The sequence below is a fragment of the Bos mutus genome, chromosome 23, assembly GCF_027580195.1.
Source record: "Bos mutus isolate GX-2022 chromosome 23, NWIPB_WYAK_1.1, whole genome shotgun sequence".
In the NCBI taxonomy this organism is placed as follows: domain Eukaryota; kingdom Metazoa; phylum Chordata; class Mammalia; order Artiodactyla; family Bovidae; genus Bos; species Bos mutus.
The window spans coordinates 29,955,768-29,979,342 of record NC_091639.1 but is presented as its reverse complement, the minus strand read 5'-3'; the positions used below and the strand labels follow the sequence as shown (position 1 = coordinate 29,979,342).

At 43.5% G+C, this 23,575-nt stretch overlaps 1 protein-coding gene across 7 annotated transcripts in view; it reads right to left on the bottom strand.

Moving 5' to 3' along the window:
* PLA2G7 (phospholipase A2 group VII) overlaps nt 1–23,575 on the bottom strand; it is a 38,118-nt gene that overhangs the window by 10,089 nt on the left and 4,454 nt on the right. For 3 of the 7 annotated variants that reach the window (XM_070361038.1, XM_005906249.3, XM_070361039.1), the window contains exons 2-6: nt 11,325–11,467; nt 5,504–5,625; nt 4,909–5,053; nt 2,820–2,913; nt 268–336 (exon numbers count right to left, since the gene is read on the bottom strand). In XM_070361038.1, the coding sequence (XP_070217139.1) occupies nt 268–336; nt 2,820–2,913; nt 4,909–5,053; nt 5,504–5,625; nt 11,325–11,433 (539 nt within the window). In that variant the 5' untranslated portion in view covers nt 11,434–11,467. Of the gene's footprint in view, nt 1–267; nt 337–2,819; nt 2,914–4,908; nt 5,054–5,503; nt 5,626–11,324; nt 11,468–16,558; nt 16,715–23,575 lie in introns of all 7 variants that reach the window. The other 4 variants (XM_070361041.1, XM_070361040.1, XM_070361037.1 and 1 more) reach the window with 3 other exon arrangements.

Here is a 23,575-nt window from a genome sequence, read left to right as displayed (position 1 = left end):
GCTGTTTTTTTTATATACACGACAATCTAATTCAGTCTCTTTTTCTTCTCAGTCATGGGTAACCATAGTTGACAACTGTATCAGTATTTTTTTTTTCCTGCTGAGTGGCACAGCTTATAGGATTTTCGTTCCCCACCAGGCATTGAACACAGGTCCTCGACAGTGAGAATGGGTCCCAACCACTGCACCACCAAGGAATTCCCTCTAACAGTACTTTGTATAAACCTTTAAGAAAGGTAGAGCTCAGCCACATACCAAGTGACGTACCTGTGTTCTACAGCAGCAACTATAAACCCGTGGGATGCCAGGTCAATGCCAATAGCAGAATAAATCGTCCTGCAAAACAAAAATGAGAGAAGCATTCAACTACCAGTCACAATTACAGGGGATCCACAAATAAAACCTGGGAATTGGATGGTAATTATCCCCCGGTAGGAGTGCCCTGGGGTAAAGCACGGGGCTGTGGTTCTCAAAGGGGGCTGATTTTAGTCCTCTGGGGATACTTGACAATGTCTGGAGGTATTTTCATTATCAGGAGTAGTGGGGGGTATATTACTGCCGTCCAGTGGGTAGAGATACTGCTAAAACCATTCTCTGATGTACAGGACTACCTCCACAACAGGAAATGATCCAGTCCAAAGCATCCAGGGTACCAAGGCTGAGAAACACTGGTGCAGTGATTATAAATATTGCCTTTGAGAGTTCTGAGTTTAAATCTTGGCTCTGCCTGTTTCCAGTTACATGACTTTAAATACTTACATTACTCCATTCCTGTCCTCATCGGTGGGGACAGATAATAAAGTCTTGGCTTTAGAATAATTAGAAGGTCTTTTGGTTGTTGTTATTTTTTTTTTTTCATTTTTTGGCTACAGCAAGTGGCATGGGGACTTTAGTTCCCTGGCCAGGGATTGAACTCACGTCCCTGTTGGAAGCACAGAGCCTTAACCACTGTACCACCAGGGAAGTCCCAGTTACTAGGTCACGATAAGAAAATACTAACATAGGCAGGTTGTACAATGTGATGCTTAAGACAACAGTTCCTACACTCTGACCACTGCAGGTTACTGGATCCTGGCTCCTTCACTTACTAGCTGTCTACCTGGGATAAATCACGTTATCTTCTCTCTGCCTTGGTTCTTTACCTGCAGAAGGGTGATGTTATAACATCTGGGACCTGGTGGGATTATTATAAGGATTTAGTAATTTAACACATGTTCAGTGCTTATAACCATGTCTAAAACAGTGGAAATACCAAACACAAGTCAGCTGTTAGGTAAATAACTAGACAGGGTGAGATGGTTGAAGAGTCATGTGCTAATAAGCAACTACATTTAGAATCCCTTCCACATCTTGGTTCTGCACAATCTTCTTCTCCTATTATGTATTCTTTTTTTTTTTTTTAATGTGAACCATTTTTAAAGTCTTTGTTGAATTCATTATAATATTGCCTCTGTTTTTTGTTTGGTTTGGTTTGGTTCGCGAGGCGTGTGGGATCCTAACTCCCTGACCAGGGATTGAACTTGCACCCCCAGGATTTGAAGGCAAAGTCTTAACCACTGGATCAAAAGGGAACTCCTGCCTTTTATGTATTCCAGAGTAAATGGCCTTAAAGAACAAAAAGGAGGTCGGCGAGTATCATGTTTTCCACTCCTGATGATGGAAGGCCATCTCAGGAAGGGAAAATCATCTAGTACAGGGATCAGCAAAACCTTTTCTGTAAAAAGCCAGAGAGTAATTGCTTCCAGCTCTGTGGGCCTTATGTTATTTGTATCAGACTCAGTTCTGCCGCTGTAGCACAAGACTAGAAGAGACAATGGGGAAAGTAAATGAGTGTGGCTGGTGTTTCAATAGAACCGTATACACAGATGCAGGCTGAATGTGGTCCTCGGAGTCTAAGATGCCAATCGTTGGTCTCATAGGAATCAAATAACCAGTTGGGCTACAATTAAACAAGTGAAAATTTCTCATTGCAGATGCTACCTGATTTTTTTTACCAGCTACAAGCCACTTTTCCTTTTCTAAAATTCTTACAAACCTGAGGCAGAAGATGGGAAGGGAGTTGAGAAAATGTCGAAAAAAAGAAGATGGGGTGGTAGCCATGAAAACATGCTACCTGTCATGATCCAGAGACCATAGTTGACTAAAGAGCCCACCCAGCTCCTGCCCCAGTGGATCCAAGTAAAGCAAGACTTCCTGTAGGTTGGTTCCAGTGACAGGACATGGCGTGTGTTTACCATAGGTCCCTTCCTATGAGATGCAGGACTCTGGTGAGCAAGTCTTGGTCAAGCTCTACCTCCATCAGCCTGGCCCAGTTTTTCTTAGAACTGTACCACATTCATACCCTTCATACCCAGTCCTTCTGTTTCCCATCTCCTTCTCAACTGTCCAGCCTGCATCATAGGCTGAAATCTCTCCCCATCTTCTCTGTTCCTTCCCTTCTATCCTTCATGGGCATTTCCCAATACATGCCTTTCACAGCTAATCTAATCATGGTGTCTATTTCTTGGAGAACCTGAACTAATACAGTGAATGATTTTGAGAGTGTAAATACTGTTATATAGAAAGACAACCACCCAAATTGCAACCGCCCCTCTCCTCTGTTGTGAGGCTGGTCTCCATGGGCTGGCGGCAGGAAAAGACAAGGCTAAGGACTGATTAGTACGTAGATCACAGCTAATTCTGAAGGAACTCCAAGTCCTCCCAGGACTCGGACCAGCCTGACACTCCAAAATCTGCTGTCCCCCTATTTTTTTTTAGGGGGAATGCATTCAGTCATTGATCCCTGGAGGCTAAAATTGTTCAGCCTCTTGACACTTTACCTGAATGCTCCAAGACCATGAGAAAAAATAATTAGTGGGTATTTTTCCCCAGTCCTCAGATGTGCATTCCAGGCTGCAGGAGTTGTCATTGAACCTAGAGAGCAGTGGGAGGTGATAATTAGTGTCTTTTTCTGACTTGAATATCGCTGGTTAATTTAACCTACATCTCCTGAGTATAAAAACCTGACCCATGGAATTTATTCTTTTATGCATCAATAGTAAATTCATGTGAAAAAAAAGTCTCCTACTAGATACCACCAAGCATGGGCATGAACCACTTGGTTTTTTTTTCTTAAGACCATACGATCATGAATTATTAGTTCTCACTGTCAGCTCTGAACTTGAGGTGAGACATTTCCTACTGAGAGGTGTATTCAGGAAGGCTGCTCCTTATCATCAATCACAGATCTTGGCAAAACTTCAAAGGGAATGTTCTGAAACCAAACAACAAGTAAACCTCAGGAACATTAAACTGAGATTCAGAATCTTCAAATGGGAAACTCCTCCAACTCTAATTTGATCAAGGTCAAGAGAAAGATGGGGAGACCTTAGACTTCACCCTCAGATGTGGCTTTGGATGAAGTTCTGCCACTGAGTTGCTGCTGACCTTGTGCAGGTCAAGAGAACTCTCTGAGCCTCAGAGTCTTCTTCAGTAAAGTGAAGGAAAATATAGCTCTCTCATGGGGGGTTGGTGAGAATCATATTTAAGTGGGAATATATGTAGATAGCATCACTGACTCAACTGACATGAACTTGGGCAAATTCCGGGAACAGTGGAGGACAGGGAAGCCTGGCGTGCTGCAGGCCATGGGGTCGCAAAGAGTCATACACGACTTAGCGACTGAACAACAACAATATGTAAAGCACACCTATCCAGTCACATAGTTAAGGGCTCAGAATGGAGGCCGTGGTCTTTTCCTTCACTTCTCACTTATTATGGTCATCATTATCATCAATTATTTGTGTTCCACTTTCTCATCAACACAATGGAGATGTGCCCACAGAAACCGAATGTAAAGATTGCTATAGCAGTGACCTGTAAACTATTCAGCATCATGCTGCTGCTGCTGCTAAGTCACTTCAGTCGTGTCCGACTCTGTGAGACCCCATAGATGGCAGCCTGCCAGGCTCCCCCGTCCCTGGGATTCTCCAGGCAAGAACACTGGAGTGGGTTGCCACTTCCTTCTCCAATGCATGAAAGTGAAAAGTGAAAGTGAAGTTGCTCAGTCGTGTCTGACCTCAGTGACCCCATGGGCTTCAGCCTTCTAGGCTCCTCTGTCCATGGGATTTTCCAGGCAAGAGTATTGGAGTGGGGTGCCATTGCCTTCTCTGATTCAGCATCATAAAGATGTGTAATTATGTTCATCATTTCTCATATAAAGTGGGCTATTAAGAAAACTCCAAGGAGACGTTTAAAACGAATGCCAAAAGGTGTAGGTAGTTTTGAGGGGGAAATTTGAAGATGTAGTTAACACCAGGTCAAGAGTAGTATCTGGTGAAACAGATAAAGGACAAAAGCCAATATTAATGAAATGTAGACATACTAAGTGATGAATGCACATCAATTGTCTTAGTGAGAGAGGCTGGCCCCTTGGGGGTGGTTATGGGAATGAGAGTGGAGTTCCTCATTTATGATAAATAAGAAATTAGCTTTCACTCCTTGGTTTAGGATATAGAGAGGTAAGGTGGCTTCTGCCTTCTTTCTCTCTTTGCCCAACTGTAAAACACACTTCAGCACATAGCATAGAAGGGAGAGGTCACACCAGCCCAATTGCTGTTCTCATCACATTATTGCCCCCACAGAGAATGGAAGAAGGCAAAATCTGACCACCCATAGAAAGATGTTGGAGCCTGTCTGAAAGTCTGATACCTTCACTCCCTCCACCCACCCTGTCATATTCAGAACAGACAAAACAAGAACCCTTGATTCTCTGATAGTCACCTGGTCTTTTAAGTAATACTTTGTCATCTTAGGAGATGTTTAGACTGGAGACAATCTACTTTGATCTTTAACTGCCTGAAACTCTTGCTGTTTTCAAGCTTTCCTTATAGTCTAGAGCTTACAAAGCAGGATCAACAGAAATCTTACCGAAGAATAAGCCCATAATTTTGCCCACAAGCCAGTGTGTTCCAAGAAATTTACTAAGACCCAAAAAATATTCTTTGTTTGGGATCCAAAGGGTGTCGGAGTGATCATCATCTTGAGATGGATAATACAAACGCAAGAAGGTGCCCTGTAGAGGAAGGACATGAATGTGCTTTTAGTCAAGTTGCTTCTCAAACCTATTCCAACAGCTGTTTTGCATATTTAATTAGTGGGGACCCAAATACCTCTATTGTGCCTAAAGAGGTCCAGAGAGCTTTTTTTGATAAGTTGCCATGGTGACTGAATATAGTCAAAAGGAATAGAAAGAGAAAAATATGCTTTTTGAATGAAAAGAAAGTATGAGCAGCCTGGTTTCAGACATTAGAGAAGGGAGGAAAACTGAGTTTATGGATAAGTTAATCTGAAGACAGCAGTGACCTGAGGAATGGCTTCACCAGCCAAAGGCTTGCCATGAAATCATACCAATGACAAAATAAGTCATTCTCAGGTGAGAGCAGGGTCAGTTTTCAAAACCTTCTTATGGACCATAGCCACAGTTAATATTAGAATATAAGGATAAATGGTATTAAAACATTACCTTATTAGTGTAATCAAACATCAAGTCTGTACAACCGACGGAATAAGATCCATTTCCTCTGGGGATTTTAGATTGACCAATGTTTGCAGCAGCCATCAGAGCTTGTATCTTACTGACCCATGCTGGAAAACAGGTCAATATTATTTCGCTTGTCATCCACAACTCCCCAGACTTGATTATGCCAAGAAACTTGGAGGGAATCAAATGACCACCCATAGTTTCTGGCCTTCATTTCTTCACTAACTAGTAAAATACACAAATAGTTATTGAAGACCCTCTGCATGTGAAGAACTGGGTGAGGAAAAAGATGGCAGTCGACATCCCCCTTCTCCTGAGATATTTAAGATCATCATCACCTCCTAATCCTTGTAGCTTTGCCCTTACCTGCTACTCCTATCCAGAGCATATTAAAGACCACTCCCTAAATCTGTTTTTCCTAAACATGAACTTTACCTGATATTTCAGATTTGGGCTCACATCTTCCCACTGGATATCTGCATCTGACAACCTTCCCACAGGATCAGCAAAGCCCATGGTCCAGAGTGAAAGTACATGACTGTCTCCCAACTCCCCCACTTCACCCTCCAACAACACAGCCTGCAACTCCAGAATTCCATAGCCTGGGGATCCCAGGGCAGAGATCTAGGAATCATGCTACTCTCCTGTTTCTTCCTTGCCATCTACATCCAACCAAGTTCCAACTTCTAACATTTGTTTTTAGCTTCACATTCTCTCTCCAGTATGTCTCTGCTCTGCTAGCTCACCTGTCTCGCTTACACCTTCAGTGCTTTTGACCAGACAGTTACCATCTCTCCTGAACATCCTGTTCACCTTGGATCCTGACCCCTTCAACTGTATCCTTCACACAGTTTCTGGAAGGATTTAAAGTATGAACCTCACCAGGCAAGTCTTCAAATCCTTCAATGCCTTCCTTCCACCAGTTGTTTTTCCTTGAAGAGAGCATGTATTGGAATCTTTCTGGAAGGCAGTTTGTAGATTATATATAAATCCACAATGCCTTCCAGTGTGGGGTGGCTTCTTTTCTCTACTGGGGGATTGAAACTCAGAGAGATTCATAGGTGTACAAGTTAAACCCCAAGTTCCTGGGCACTGTGAGAAAAACCCTCGGTGATCTAAAGGTCCATTGCTTCCTACTCTTCTTCTTTTCCCCTGTAAGTTACCTTCCTTCTGTGTGCTCTGGCACTTCTGAGCAACAGTGGGCTGTTCCTTGTATCTGCGCCTGAGTAAATGCTGTTCCCTGCATTTGAAATCCCCGTGGCAAACTCCTATTCAACCTTTAACATCTTGATTGGATGTCAGGTCTTCTCTGAAACCTTCTCTGATTCCTCAGACTCACCCTCAGTATTAAATAAATTCCCTGTATATATTTTTATCTTCCTTCCTATCACATTAGACTAAACTTATGTTTTACTACTCTGTCTCCTAAGAGTATCTCATAAGAGCCGCATCCATATCTTTGTATCCTCGGATCTTTAACACAAAGTCTGGCGCAATGATTGGAGCGCAACAAATATTTGTGAAAATGACCAGAACTAAACTTTACACTATCACTGGGTCTCTTCTGTCTCTGTTAAATGCTTTATGGCATATATTCTTTTATCCACCCATTTTTGAAATATTTTCTCTCTCTGGCGCCAAAACCCTTCAACACACCTGAAGTCTCACCTGTTCTCCTTTCTAACCCACAATCAAGTCCACATTTAATTTCAGCATGGTGAGACCACATATCAATGCATCTGACTCACTTTTCTAGATTCAGCTAGCCTGCTCCATTCCTTCTTCTGGACTGTGTGAGCTGATTACTTTGCTGGACAGTCTTTTCATGCTTTCTATCACACTCTGCCTCTGCCACGTAGACACTGCAAACTATGTTATGTATGGCATCTGACTTCATAGGGCATCTCTCAGAAAGGTGTTGAGTCATGAGAAGAAGTCATTTACATCCTCCACACTTGGGTGTGAAACACCTGCCAGTGAGGAGCCTTTCAATTCATGAGGCCTTGCTACTTTAAGTTGGTCCATGGGCCAGCATCACGGCATCAAACGCAAGACTGGGGATGAGGCTCTTAGGCCTCACCTCAATTCTACTGAATCTGAAAAGTTGTATCGTTTGTCAGAAGCACTGGGCTAAGGTACCAGACCACCTGGCCTGACACACAGTCAGCAATTCATGTTCGAATTGTAGGAGGTAGCTCCAAGGAAGGCAGTGGTTGCAATGAATGGACCCTGGTGCTGGAGCCAAGTGATGCTATCTTGGGTTCCAGTTGTACATCTTACAAGCTATGCTGCTCTGCCCTAGGCATTTTACCCCCTTCTCTGATCCTCATTTGTAAAGTGGGGATACAATCACTTGGCCAGCCCTCAGGACAGCTGTAAGGATCAGTGATCATATAAATCAAGGTAGCTTGACTTGGCCAGTTCAGTTCAGTCACTCAGTCATGTCTAACTCTTTGCAACCCCGTGGACTGCAGTGTGCCAGGCTTCCCTGTCCAACACCAACGCCCAGAACTCACTCAAATTCATGTCCTGACTTGACTTACAGGTGCGTTATGACCACCACCTATAAAAGGCAGACAACTGAGGTTATTTGCCCCTTCCCTAGAGTTAGCTAACTCTGGTTTACCCAAATTCAAGCCCGAAGAGGAGTTTTAGCAGATCTACACTAGATCATGGGCTTCCCAGGTGGTGTGAGTGGTAAAGAACCTGCCTGCCAATGCAGAAGACATAAGAGATGTGGGGTCAATCCCTGGGTCAGGAAGATCCCTTGAAGGAGGCAGAAAACCCACTCCAGTATTCTTGCCTGGAGAATCCCACGGACAAAGAAGCCTGGTGGGCTGCAGTCCATGGGGTCACACAGAGTCAGACATGACTGAAGCAACTTAGCAGGCACGCATGCTAGATCATACCATTTTTCTCTGTATAAATACGAAATCCAAGGCATTTCCTCTGAAACAATTCTTTAAAATGCTTTCCCTAAAGGCTAACATTTTAGGGTCTATTTAGAATTACAAAAGGCTTTTTCTCTCCCATTTAAGACTGTCGGCTGAGTGGTCTTTCATAATGTAATAGCAAGACTTCAAGTCCGGAGGACAGAAGGGCAGGCCTGTGACGAACAGCCTGGGTTCTCCTGTATCCCCGACCCACAGGAACCATGGTGTGGCCACAGGGACTCAAACCACAGTTTGGTGAGGAGCCCCAGAGAACCCACAGCTGCCTGGGAGGTACAACCTCTGGAATTGAGTGTTCAGTTCTAGGGCCATGGGGAGATTCCATGTTGCACAAGGTTGCTCTTATGAGATGTCAGTTCCACCCAGGCTCTGGGAACCTTTCCATTCACCTGAGTAACCTGGTCCTTTAAAACCTGCCCTACCAAAAAGCCTCATCCAGCGTTCAGGAGCCCAGGTCAAGGTGAGAGTGCAAGGCTGCCAGTTCCAGGATGCCTGACCCCTGAGAAGGTCTCAGAAAACTTTAAGCTGGGGTTTGAGTATAGGTCTCCGGGGCCCTGTGGCTGGAGGACCTCATGTGTGTGTATGTGTGTGTGTGTGTGTAACTGATTCACTTTTCTGTATAGGAGAAATTAAATACAACATGTAAATCAACTATATTTCAGTAAAGTTTTAAAAAAAGAAAAGGTTCAGCAGCCCATAGCTAATGGATAGGATTCTGGATTTCCCATTCTCTAGCCATCGATCAGCACACCTCATGAAAAAAAAGAGATAGGTAGGAGACTTGCCAGGTTGCATGGCCACTCTCTAGATGATACTGTTTCATGGTTCAGAACTTATAGATGTCACTTCCTATTTTTCTTCAACTTCATTTTAATAGGTGCATTAGAATCTATGGTATGCTATTAATCTTAGTATACATTTTTGGTGATGTTCATTTATCAAATAGTCCCAATGTCTATTTCTGGGGTTGGAGATGGATTGTACAAATGTGAGGAAAATGACTGTCTCTTTATGGTTTTATGTCCTCCATTAACAAATGGGACATCTCTAGCCATGCTGATAAACCTTTTAGCTATATGACCATATTTTCTATGTATTCATTTAGTACGAATGATACAAATAATCATACATTACTTTCATCTTTTATTGAATAAACTATTTCTAATAATTTAAAACATATTCATGCATTCTTTTTTGAGTATTTAGAATGAATGGGCTGGGATGACAGATGAATCAAGCAGTGTCCTCAAATTTCTGCTGGCTCAATAACAGCTTTCAAGTTATTTTCAAACATGGGGGAATAGGGAACATGTTTTGAAATTCCCACCCTGTACCAATATAAAGCACATTATGTAAAAGAATCTGCTCATCACATCAGATGCTACCTGTTTTCAACCTACAGATAAGACAATAAGAGAATTAATATAATCAGGCTGCAGGCCCCTGAACTCGATTATGAGCCCTCTGTGTTAGTCACCAATGGGGTATGACTCATGCCCCACCTTTCTGGCAAGTATTGTTGCATGTATGGACCTGTGAGATAAGAGGCCATTTCTATGCAAACATAGAAGACCTAGTCTCTCTTCTGCTGTTGTGTTCATTTCCCCAGCTATGAAGTAGGGCCAGATTAGTAAGGCAGTGGGTTATGAAAGATCCTTGGTAAATGTCACAGTCAGGAGTCACCCATCAACCCTGCACACCTAGATTCAGAGAAGTCATGTCTCCCTAGTTGCACAGGTCGGTAGGTTCAGACAGTATAGTACCTTTCAGAGGTCACCAACACTGCTCACCCGAGCAGAGGAGAAAATTCCTGAGCCCAACTCTCTGGAATTAGCAAGAATTCTCAAGACTCCAGAAGGAATCACTTTGCAATCAAGGTCCTTTTAGGGGTCATAGATGTCCCTGTCTAGAGATGGCTGTCCCAGTCTGGCCACCACTCCTGGGCTTGACCAAGCCGCCGCCTCCTTTCTTTTGTCAATGTTGCTCAGTTGCTCAGTCGCGTCCGACTCTTTGCGACCCCAAGGACGGCAGTACTTCAGGCTTCCCTGTCCTTCACTATCTCCCAGAGTTTGCTCAAACTCATGTCCATTGAGTTGGTGATGCCATCCAATCATCTCATCCTCTGTCGCCTCCTCTCCTTCCCTCCCCACAAAAGGTAAGAAAGAGCGGGGATGCACATCCATGCTTATCTGGGACTCCAAGTGCCTGCTGGTCCCTGCTTTCTCCTGTCATTAGATAGAAAAGGTTGTCTCCCTCTGTATCCAAACTCTAAATCACCATCTTCTAACACCTTCCCACCATCAACCAGGACTACATCTGTTGATCGAGACACCTGCCTCTTCTTCACCATCTTGGGGGCAGGTTTGGGGTTGCCTCGGAGGGTACTCCAGGAGAGATGTGTTACTGTACCCAGAGGGCATGGGTCAGGGCAGTGATGTAGAAAAAAGGCAGCGTGGACCTTCTCCCCGGTGATTGCAAACTGAGCTTCCAGCTTGTCTGAAAAGGCCTCATCTGAGCAGTCCTGCAGTCTTTTTTCTTTTGGCCATGCCGCATGTGGGATCTTACTTCCCCGACCAGGGACTGAACCCATATACCCTGCACTGGAAGTGCAGAGTCTTAACCACAGGACTGCCAGGGAAGTCCCTGTCTTACAGTTCTGATGTTGAAGAAGAAGGTACTTCTTTCTCTCGGTTAGTAGGAAGAAGAAAGAATGAGGCCCCTCCATTCCCTCAGGAGAATTAAGGATCTCCATCAGCATCTTCTTAGATGATCCCACACATAACTTCCCTGGGGCCACTTCGAGTCTGGCTACAGGTGGATAGTTCAAGCCCTTGAACAAATATACCTCTTACCTGGTGATTCAATATAGGCAACTGGATTCAGGTCTTGCCAGTCAAAAGGATAAACCAGCGCAAGGCAGGTGCAGAGGCAGAAAAGCGCATGCAATTTGGACGGTAACATCTCCGAAGCTGAGCTGCCGTTTCAGCTTAACCTTCTTTAAGGCAAAGAATGACATGGAAAAACAGACATGCAATAAATAGTACTTAAATAGGCTGACCAATCAGTGAGATTAAGGGACTAGTAACATGATTCCATGGGTTATGAAGGGAGAAGACGTTTGGAAAAAAATGGCACATGCATTTTCTATGATAGGTTTTGGGGAGGCACTAGGGTGTTAGGGGTCTTGGTCATGCTGGATTGCAGAGCCCAGAAATAACATTTTTAGGCTGGAATATTAGGTTGTTGGCCACTAGTTTCCCAATTTGTAGCAGTCTAGTCGGGTTATAAAGAAGAGCATCCAACTGTAATAATTATAACAATCACATATCATAATCATACACATGGGCTTGTCAAGCACATAGTAAATCCTCAATGTTTTGGCTAATGTTTCCCTATATTTGTAAAAACAGCAGCTGGGGTTTTTTGTGGTGCTGATGATGTTATATTTGGGTAGAATCTCTATAATTCTGCTCTACTGAGAGTCTCCAGGGGTAGATTGTACTTGCTGTTCCAAGTGTCTAACAGGGGACCTAGCAGGCAGCCAGGGTGGAACAAATGTCAGTGGAACCGGTAAATAAAGTCTGACTCATGGTAATAATAAATTATATTACAGTGAGACTCTTTGCTAACATCTTATCAGCAAAAAACTATCTTGGATCTGTGCCTTATCTGTCCCCTTGCACACTTTCCCCCTCAGCTTTTCAGGGTGATGGAAATGGTCCAAGCCACCACCATCTATCTCCTTGAATTTTGCAGTAACTTCTAACTGGTTTCCCGCAAAGCCTATGGTCAATTCCCAATATAGCAGCTGGAATGACAATGCCATTCCTCTTGCTCAAAGCCCCCAGATGACTTCATATCAACAGAGCACAAGCCACAGGCCTTAAAGTAACATTAAAGGCTCTACAGCATGTACCCAACAGACTCCACATCTGACCCCTGCCCCCAGCCCCTCCTGTACACTCACCCACATACCCGCTGCAGCCACACACCTCCTTTGCCACCCAGCAAACATTCCAGGCATCCAGGCACCCCTACTCCTCCTTGGGATCTGAACCTGTGTCCCTCTTCCAGGAAGGCTCTTTGCTCTGATACCCAAATAACTGGCTCCCTCACTCCTAGGTTTTGGCTTCCATGTTACCCTCTCAATGAGATCTTCCCAGTTGACTACACAAAGCCATTACCAACCATCACCAAAGTTTCCCTGGGCCAGGAAAGGATGTGATCTCTGACCTGGTTCCTCCAGGGTGCAAAATGAGAAGACACCTCCCAGCTCAGCAAGCAGAGCTCACCCATCTGGGCACAGTCAGGAGGCGGAGCCACTGGCAACACAGAAGGCTGGATCCTCTTTGCCCAGCACATTCAGGCCATGCCTCCATCGGGGTACTATCTGCCCTTTACTGCAGTGCTCTGTTGTACAATGTGCAGAATTGCTTACCCCAGTAACCTGTGAGCTTCTCCAAAGGAGGAATTGGTCCCACTTGTCTTTCTATTATTGGTTCTTAACGAAGGGCCCAGGCTATAGTAAGCACTCCTAAATGCTTCCTGAAGGAGGATGAAAGATACTGTCTTCCTTTTGGTTTGGGCCATCAGAAAACTGAGAAACCCATTCACCAACGCTTCAGCACTAGGTTCCCAATACAAAGTGGGTGGGGCCTGGCCTCTTAGACTTTAGTGCCTGCATCCCAACTGCCTGGGTCTGAATCAAGTATGGTTTGCGATGTAACTTCTCTGTTATTTGCTCTGAGGTTTCACCCCCTCCCCACCCTTAAGTATTATTATTAGCCATCTCCTCCCTTAAACACAGAAGTTACATCGCAAACCATTCAGTTAGAACCATCTCTGTTCTAGGAATGCTACTTCTTAGAATTTAAAATAAAAATGGGACAACTATTCTCTTGTAAAACGTTTTTTTCTCTAACTGTAAGGAAGCAGAAGTCAGTCCTCTCTCAGGAGGTTTAACAGGCAATTCTGGATGAGAAGTCCTTCTGAAACTGAATCACTGATGCTGTGGCCAAGGCCAACTAAGTAATAAAAATATTTTTATATTTATTTTGCATCAGTTTTACATTTTATAAAAAGCTGAATCAGAGCTACTTGGACCAGGAAGGGGACTTGATGAGGATTAGATTCTCGAAGAGTGAACAAACACTCCTGATTAAAGTGTCCTGGGTGAGAAGAGACTTGGGGTTGGTTTTCTTGCATCTCCCCTTGTTAATTTTGGTTTTGATTGGCTTTAATATTAGGCAGGAACTCTTAAAGATAAAGAAATGTTTTGATTGCAGCTCAGGCCTTCTGAATCCAAATCTTGATGATTGGTTTGGTTAAGAAATAAAAAGAAGGTGATATGAGCATAACTAATTATCTTTTACTTAGCATCTACTGTAGGCCAACACTAGATAGCTGGGTAATTTACGTAACGTCTAGTCCTCACAATAAGGAGTAGGGTTAGGTGGGTATTGTTACCTCCATTTTACAGATAAAACACAGAGGCTTGCATTTGCAGCAACATGGATGGAACTAGAGATGATCATACTAAGCAACGTAAATCATAAAAAGAAAGATAAATATCATATGCTATCACTTATATGTAGAATACAAAATACGATGCAAATGAACTTATCCATGAAAGAGAAACAGGCTCACAAACATACAGAATAGACATGTGGTTGCCAAGTAGGGTGGGAGAGGGAAGGATGAGGAGTCTGGGCTTAGCAGCTGCAAACTTCCATATATAGGATGGATAAACAACAAGGTCCTACTGTATAGCCCAGGGAACCATATCCAATAGCCTGTGATAACCCATAAGGGAAAAGAATACGAAAAAGAATATATAATTGAATCACTTTGCTGTATAACAGGAATTAACACAACATTGTCAATGAGCTATATTTCAATAAAATTTAAAAATAAAAACAAACAAAACCCACTGAGGCTTGGAGAGATTGGCTTACTCTTGTATTGACTGGTGGGTTTCAGTGACTTCACTATCAAGTCCCACCCTCTGAGGCATGTGAGAAAAAAATAATCAGTATATAGGCTCTACTTTTTACTTGAACATGCACATTTATACATAAATATAAAAAATAAAATCTGGATGAATATAAAGCCAGAATATTCTCAATGGTTACATTTAAGGGGCAAGATTACAGGTGATTTTTGTTTTCCTTTTTCACATGTGCTTTTCTAATCTTTCAACAGTGAACAAGCATCACTTGGGTAGGAAAAAAAAAGGAAACAAAACCCTAGCTCTTTCCTTGAGCAACTAAATCTAAATCAATGGCTTCCTGCCAGAAATAAGCTATACTCTTAGATATGCTGGGCTTCCCGGTGGCTCAGACAGTAAAGAATCCGGGTTCAATCTCTGAGTTGGGAAGATCCCCTGGAGAAGAAATGGCAACCCATTCCAGTATTCTTGCCTGGAGAATTCCATGGACAGAGGAGCCTGGCAGGCTTACAGTCCATGGGGTCGCAAAGATTCAGACATGACTGAGCAACTAACACTTGCACTTAGATATTTTAGGTCCAATTTAGGGATAACGTTAGATTGGAGACTTTGCTTTAGAGCACTAATTTTAGGAGAAAGGTATGCTTTAGTTTCAGTTTCAAAAACTGGAGTAGGTTTTTCAAAATTTCAAATTAGGACCCACGAGCCAGTCATTGTACTAGGCTTTTAAGGGAGTCCCAGTGTGTGGAATACGAGCGTGTTTTCCTGCATGGGTACGGAGTGGGGATGAAGTGTAGGATGACAAACAAAAGAGAAACATGCTTCAAAGAGTGCCCTGTTAAAAAAAAAATAGGGACTTCCCTGGTGGCCCAGCGATTAAGAATCCATCTTCCATTGCAGAGGACTCGGGTTCGATCCCTGGTCACAGGACTAAGATCCCACATGTTGCGGAGCAACTAAGCCTGCACGCCACAACGAGGGAGACCACACATTGCAACAAAGAGCCAAAAAAAAACAAAGCGTGTCCAGTTTTGGACTTCCCCAGTGGTTCGGTGATTAAGACTCCGGGCCTCCCCTGCAGGGGACGCAGTAGGTACAATCCCCGGTCAGGGAACTAAGATCCCATCCCACATGCCTCACTGAACAGACAAAAATGTAAAACGTCTAAAAATTTTAAAAAGTGTGCCCAGTTTTGTGATCTAGATGAAGATGGAGGGAATCTACTCTGGTTCAGGTGAAGTTAGGAGACACTAATTAGTCCAATTCTGTTGTTTTATAAACAAAGAAACTGAGGCCCAGAGAGGGGAAGCAACTTGCAGGAACAACACAGTAAGTTAGTGGCCACTTTAAGATCAGAAGATCTCATTCCCTGATCACCCAGTCATCAGATTCGCAGCAGCAGTGAGCCCTCCCCAGTAGGTGAGGAGTGAAGAATGTGGATCCTGTGGAGATCTGGACAGGAAATTCCCCTGGGCAATGGGAAGGGCCTGAGTTTGCAGTCAGAAGGATCAACTCCAGGCCAATCATTGGGTATCTGGAACCTAAATCGCCTAATCATTGAAATGAAAGAAACAACCTTATCTTGTAGAGTTGATGAGGTGAGAAAATGCCAACCATCAAGCCAGCAGAGTGCCCTTTTCCCTTCTTCCCCAGAAACAAGATTAGCTCCACTGGAAGCAAAGTAGATTAGATTTTCGAGATTACCTTCTAAGAAAGACCCCAGTGATCCGAAAGCCAGTAACTGTGTCCTGCCAAGCTGTCAACACAGCATCAGTGCTGCAGGCTCTGGCTCCATCAGGTTTCTCACCCTCTGCATCACTGACACTTGTGTGTGCATGTGTGCATGCTCAGTCGCTTCAGTCGTGTCCAACTCTTTGCAACACTATAGACTATAGCTGGCCAGGCTCTTCAATACATGGCATTCTCCAGGCAAGAATACTGGAGTGGGTTGCCATGCCCTCCTCCAGGGGATCTTCCGGACCCAGGGATCGAACTCATGTTTCCTGAATTGCAGGCAGATTCTTTATCGCTGAGCCACCGGGAAGCCCATCATTGACACTTGGGACCAGGTAATTCCTGGGAATGGGGTCTGTTCTGTGTATCGTAGGATGTTTAGCAGCATCCCTGACCTCTACTCACCAGATGCCAGTGGTAGCGCCCCCTCCCTTTACTTGTGACAAGCAAAAATGTCTCCAAACATTGCCAAGTGACTTCTGCAGCAGGGAGGAACTGCCTCCAGTTGAGAACCCTGGGCTACATAATGGGCAAGCGAGCACAGGCATGGGTCTGTCTTACCTAGGAGATGAGACAAAACCATACACTTAGAAACAGTGTGGAAAACCATCTTCGTATGTGTGTGTTTGTGTGTGTGTGTGTGTGCATGTGCTCAGTCATGTCTGACTCTTTGTGACCCCGTGGACTGTAGCCCACCAGGCTCCTCTGTCCACGGAATTCTATAGGCAAGAATACTGGAGTGGGTAGCTGTTCCCTTCTCCAGAGGATCTTTATGACCCAGAAATTGAACCCGGCTCTCCAGCACTGCAGGCAGATTCTTTACCGAGCTACCAGCAGGCAGGTGTATCTAAGTATTCCATGTATGTGCTGGTTTAGATTTACAAAGATACATGAATTCTTCATCAGTGAATTCCATATGTGATATGTATGCATCACTGCATTTGCTTTTCATCTTATTCTCCAATTAATCTAGTTGGGGATCTTCCCATGATGCCCTTGCCCAGAAGCCCCACCCCTTCCCACAATGCCCACAGGACTGTGTGTTCACCTCTGACAGTGCTGACTTAACCACAACAGCCTATCCACCAGACCACCCATTCAACCATCCACCCATTCAAACATCTACAGAGCACCACATGCTGAGTACTAGGCAACCATAAGCACATGAAACCCCATGTAGGGGTTCTTGTCCATTTTCCCCCAAATGGAATGCAGCTGCTCCCACTAAAGATCCAGTACCCTTCATCTTTTTAAATTTCTCATAGTTCTACGTACTTGGTGGGGGAGGTCCTTAACAATGTTCCTCTGGTTTCGAATTCACTTCTCTAGCTTTATTGCTTAAAGTAATCTGTTTTATTCTTGTATGTGATTTTATTATAAGAAGCCACCCATCTTCTGTGGAGGTATCACACAATTTAGGTAAATATGACCCAACGCTTCCCATGTTGCTAAAAGGAAAACAGCACTTCTTGCTTTTCCAAACAAAGAACTACTGTAATTCTCTAAGTCACTAGTTTGCTGGGACACTGGCTTCTTTTATCTTCTGAGACCTTTGGGAGGATGACCGTAAGGCTCTCGTATCTGAACACAGAGGAATAATTCATAAGAAGTCTTTCATTTCTCACAGTCCTCTTTTCACAGAAAAGTGCCTTTTTCTCAACTGTGGGATACAGCTTAGCTAGAAATGTATTTACATGGACCAACTAGGACCCTGAAAAGTCTAATATTGACTTTGGACATTTACAACAGGGAATCCAAAGTGACACACAGTCTTCCCAATCACAATGTATGAAAATCCACCACCACCACCAGCCAAAATAATCTTTTCTTTGAGAAAGATGTAACTGGACAGACAGCAATAACTAGTAAACAAAAAGCTGGGAACACAGGACTTATTTATTCCCTAACAGTGCCAAATTTACCAAAGCAAAACCAGCGATTCTAATGGGGGTATAAAAGCCATCCTGATTATTGGATGGTAATCTGGCAAGACTTCCAACTGTCCATATCCTTTGATCTTTTCACTACTTTTCTGAGATAGGCACAGCACACAAATCTTATACACAGGGAAGTAAAATCCTAAAAATGGTATATCCCTTCATTTATTCTAACTCTAGAAGAATCAACACATGGAAACCCTACAGATGTCAAACAGTAAAGGAATGCCATAAACAGGATTATATTCAGTTATTTTTCTATAAGTGACATTTTAAGCAACTATATCCTTGTTTAATGAAGAAAAATATTTACTCCATTCTGAAACAGGCTAAAGGCAGCTTGAACATCAGACTACAGCAGCAATTCTCAACCAGGGCAACTTTATTCCCCAGGGGACATCTGGCAATGTCTGGAGATGTTCAAGCTGGTTTTAGAAAAGGCAGAGGAACCAGAGATTAAATTGCCAACATCCTGTGGATCATCAAAAAAGCAAGAGAGTTCCAGAAAAACATCTATTTCTGCTTTATTGACTATGCCAGAGCCTTTGACTGTGTGGATCACAGTAAACTGTGGAAAATTCTGAAAGAGATGGGAATATCAGACCACCTGACCTGCCTCTTGAGAAACCTATATACAGGTCAGGAAGCAACAGTTAGAACTGGACACGGAACAACAGACTGGTTCCAAATAGGAAAAGGAGTACGTCAAGGCTGTATATTGTCACCCTGCTTATTTAACTTCTATGCAGAGCACATCATGAGAAACGCTGGGCTTGAAGAAGCACAAGCTGGAATCAAGATTGCCGGGAGAAATACTAATAACCTCAGATATGCAGATGACACCACCCTTATGGCAAAAAGTGAAGAGGAACTAAAGAGCCTCTTGATGAAAGTGAAAGAGGAGAGTGAAAAAGTTGGCTTAAAGCTCACATTCAGAAAACGAAGATCATGGCATCTGGTCCCATCACTTCATGGGAAATAGATGGGGAAACAGTGGAAATAGCGTCAGACTTTATTTTTTGGGGCTCCAAAATCACTGCAGATGGTGACTGCAGCCATGAAATTAAAAGACGCTTACTCCTTGGAAGGAAAGTTATGACCAACCTAGATAGCATATTCAAAAGCAGAGACATTACTTTGCCAACAAAGGTCCATTTAGTCAAGGCTATGGTTTTTCCAGTGGTCATGTATGGATGTGAGAGTTGGACTGTGAAGAAAGCTGAGTGCCAAAGAATTGATGCTTTCGAACTTCGGTGTTGGAAAAGACTCTTGAGAGTCCCTTGGACTGCAAGGAGATCCAACCAGTCCATTCTGAAGGAGATCAGCCCTGGGATTTCTTTGGAAGGACTGATGCTAAAGCTGAAACTCCAGCACTTTGGCTACCTCATGCGAAGAGTTGACTCATTGGAAAAGACTCTGATGCTGGGAGGGATTGGGGGCAGGAGGAGAAGGGGATGACAGAGGATGAGAAGGCTGGATGGCATCACTGACTCGATGGACGTTGAGTCTGAGTGAACTCCGGGAGTTGGTGATGGACAGGGAGGCCTGGCGTGCTGTGATTCACGGGGTGGCAAAGAGTCGGACACGACTGATCGACTGAACTGAACTGAACCTATGCTAATGCTATGCTAAGTCACTTCAGTCGTGTCCGACTCTGTGTGACCCCATAGACGGCAGCCACTAGGCTCCCCCGTCCCTGGGATTCTCCAGGCAAGAACACTGGAGTGGCTTGCCATTTCCTTCTCCAATGCATGAAAGTGAAAAGTGAAAGCGAAGTCGCTCAGTCATGTCCGACTCTTAGACACCCCATGGACTGCAGCCTACCAGGCTCCTCTGTCCATGGGATTTTCCAGGCAAGAGTACTGGAGTGGGGTGCCATTGCCTTCTCCGCTGGAAACATTTTTGGTTGTCACAACAGAGAGGTGACTATTACTGGCATCTGGAGGGCAGAGACCATGAATGATGCTAAACATCTTACAATACACAGGACAGACCCACAACACAGACATTTATAGCTCAAAATGCAAACAATGCTGAGATGGAGAGACCTTGGTATAAAAGGATACGGGTGAAACCGTATCCTTTAATAATAAACCATATTCTTTAATAATAAAGAATATTTATTCTATTCTGAAACAGGCTATAGGAAGGTAGATGCCTGGTAAATACAAGGAAGAACTTTTAACATAATCAGGTAATTTATGATGTATTCCTTACAATGTAGAGAGAGCTCACTATCATATAAAGGATTCTAACGGAGCTAACTGGTCCTATACCGGGATGCTGAAAAAGGTAGAGGTCCTTGGGTGTAGTTGGACTCTGAGTTTTCACCTTTAGTAAAGATATGCTGCTGCTGCTGCAGCTAAGTCGCTTCAGTCGTGTCCGACTCTGTTCGAACCCATAGACCGCAGCCCACCAGGCCCCGCCGTCCCTGGGATTCTCCTGGCAAGAACACTGGAGTGGGTTGCCATTTCCTCCTCCAATGAATGAAAGTGAAAAGCCAAAGTGAAGTCGCTCAGTCATGTCTGACTCTTAGACACCCCATGGACTGCAGCCTACCAGGCTCCTCTGTCCATGGGATTTTCCAGGCAAGAGTACTGGAGTGGGGTGCCATTGCCTTCTCCTAGTAAAGATATATGATTCCATTTAAAAGTGTCAGCAAACATTTCCTGCTGCTGCTAAGTTGCTTCAGTCGTGTCCGACTCTGTGCGACCCCATAGACGGCAGCCTGCCAGGCTCCACCATCCCTGGGATTCTCCAGGCAAGAACACTGGAGTGGGTTGCCATTTCCTTCTCCAATGCATGAAAGGGAAAGGTGAAAGTGAAGTCGCTCAGTCGTGTCCAACTCTTCTTGACCCCATGGACTGCAGCCTACCAGGCTCCTCCATCCATGGGATTTTCCAAGCAAGAGTACTTATTATTATTGAAACTAGGAAAGAGAAAACACAATACCTGCTCTACTAATTTGTTTTATTTCTACCATATTAGCTAATAGGATCAAAACTTAATATGGACATTATCCCAAATGTGCAATATGCAAGTGACTTCTGCAGAAAAGTCTAAAGCCTCTTATCCTGGGCTCAAGCTGATACAGTTCTTGTGCAATCATTTCACAACCTAAGAAAAGAGATATGGCCCAAAAAAAAAAGAAGCAGCAGTTCCCTATTGTGGAACCAATTTCGTGATTCTACTCATATTTAGAACACTGGAGCTCATTTGCCTCCACTTTGCAAATATCCATATGTTTGCTGCCGTCTGTGGTTTTCAAATCACAAACGGTTAAGTTATCTAAGATCTCTGGGCCATTTGCAGCCATATTGGAAGCATTCTGGTACTTTCCGTGCCAGTTAAACCACATCTCATTGAACTAGCAGAGCTTTAAAGGCTTCGACAAATGACAGTTTACTTAAAGGGACAATAACCCAGCAATAACCAAACAGATGAGGGAACAAGGCAACAAGTCACATGAGGAGCTGTTGAAGGAAACAGGGATGTTTACACTGGGGGAAACCCAGATGGCACATGACAGCCACAGTTCCATGGAAAAGGGATGAGTCCTACGTGGACCCAGACTGTAGAACTCTGTTAGCTGGAGCTCTTGGACAAGTACCACATTCTCTCTATCACAGGAGCAGCTGAAGCACACATCTGCGGAACACCATCAAGCATACTGGAGAAGGAATTCCTGCATTTGGATAAGGGTGAATGTGAACTGGACAGGCCAGACTAGATAACCCTAACCCTAGGGCTCCCAGTTAGGTAACTTAAGTGAGCTCAACAGACCCTGTGTAATAGAAAAACTATGGTGGGGGCTGCGGTAGATGGGGCCATCTGAAAGGGCCCAGGTGTATCGAAGTTCATTGCTGTCATGTGGGAATGAGCTCTTCAAGTTACCAGATCTTCATTTTTTTTTTTCAATTAAAGCCAGAAAACCATGCTACTGCTAAGTCACTTCAGTCGTGTCCGACTCTGTGAGACTCCATAGATGGCAGCCCACCAGGCTCCCCCACCCCTGGGATTCTCCAGGCAAGAACACTGGAGTGGGTTGTCATTTCCTTCTCCAATGCATGAAAGTGAAAAGTGAAAGTGAAGTTGCTCAGTCGTGTCCGACCCTCAGCGACCCCATGGACTGCAGCCTTCCAGGTTCCTCTGTCCATGGGATTTTCCAGGCAGGAGTACTGGAGTGGGGTGTCATTGTATGTAAAACCTATTGATTTTTAAAGAAGAGCACCTAATCCAATATTTCAAAGCATTATATAAGTTAAACAGAAAATGCTGTGGCCTCCGGGAGAAACTGTAATGTCTTCCTTAAAGATGCCCTAACCACCCTCAACCCTAAGGGACTCTGATAGTAAATAAGGCAAGAGAGAAAGCATACAGATTCTAGAATTACAGTCACATCTTGTCTGCAATTTGAATCACCAGTCTGACCACTTCAAGGTGATATTCAGATGAGCCGACCAATCAATAATTAATAAGGTCTGGCAAGGGGAAGCTAACTGGGGAACCACTAAGTCACTGAGAACTGCATTGCACAAGATGTAAATGAGGAAAGGCTTCTATTTCCCTCTAACAGACACCTTTTCTTCTAGTATGCTGCATGTCAAAATGAGGCAGGGAAAAGAAACAGATTTTCTCAGCTGTCTGGCTGCTGAGAAGGTCAGGCCTACCGTAGCTGGTAAACAACTTTGAAACTCTTGCCTGGCCCCCAGAAACTGTGATCAACTAGGGGAAATTCAAGAGTTTCCTCTGAGAGAGGACGCTTCGCTAAGGGAAATAATCCTATTCAGCCCTGGTTCCCAGCCCCCTCCAGAAATTCTGCTGTCATGTATAGGTTTTCAGTTGTCAACAGATCTTTGCACACACACATATCTGTACCCAGCCATATCCAGCACAAAGACAAACCTGCCAAATTAAAAAAAAAAAATAGTTTCCAAGTCTAGCTTCTATTCCGAATTTTATCTGATCACATTGAAGTTTTAAAAGTAAACTGGCTAAAATAAATAAATAAGGCAACAATACTCCAATACAAAATAATTAAATAAAAAAGTAAGCTGGCTATACAATACAGTATTTTTAACTATAGTCATCACGCTATGTATGATATCCCCAGGGCTTATATATTTTATAACTGGATGTTTGAGCCTTTTGACCATCATTGCTCATTTCTGAATTTTAGTTTATACTGAATATCAGTTTAATAAACTACCTTTTATCCCACATTAAAATTTTTGATGGAGTATGTTTAAAAAGCAAACTGGCTATTATGTTAGCATTAATTTCCCTGCCTTCTATGATGGTATGTTTCATTAGTAATTCTTGATTTAGGTTTTTCAACACCCTGAGCAGAGCAAAATATTTTTTTATGTTTAGTAAATTATATTTATGGAAAAGAATAAATAAAAAGACATTGAAACTGGTATAAAATGTTGGCAAATGAAGCACAAGGAATTCAAAGTAGCATAATATTAGCATATTAGAATAG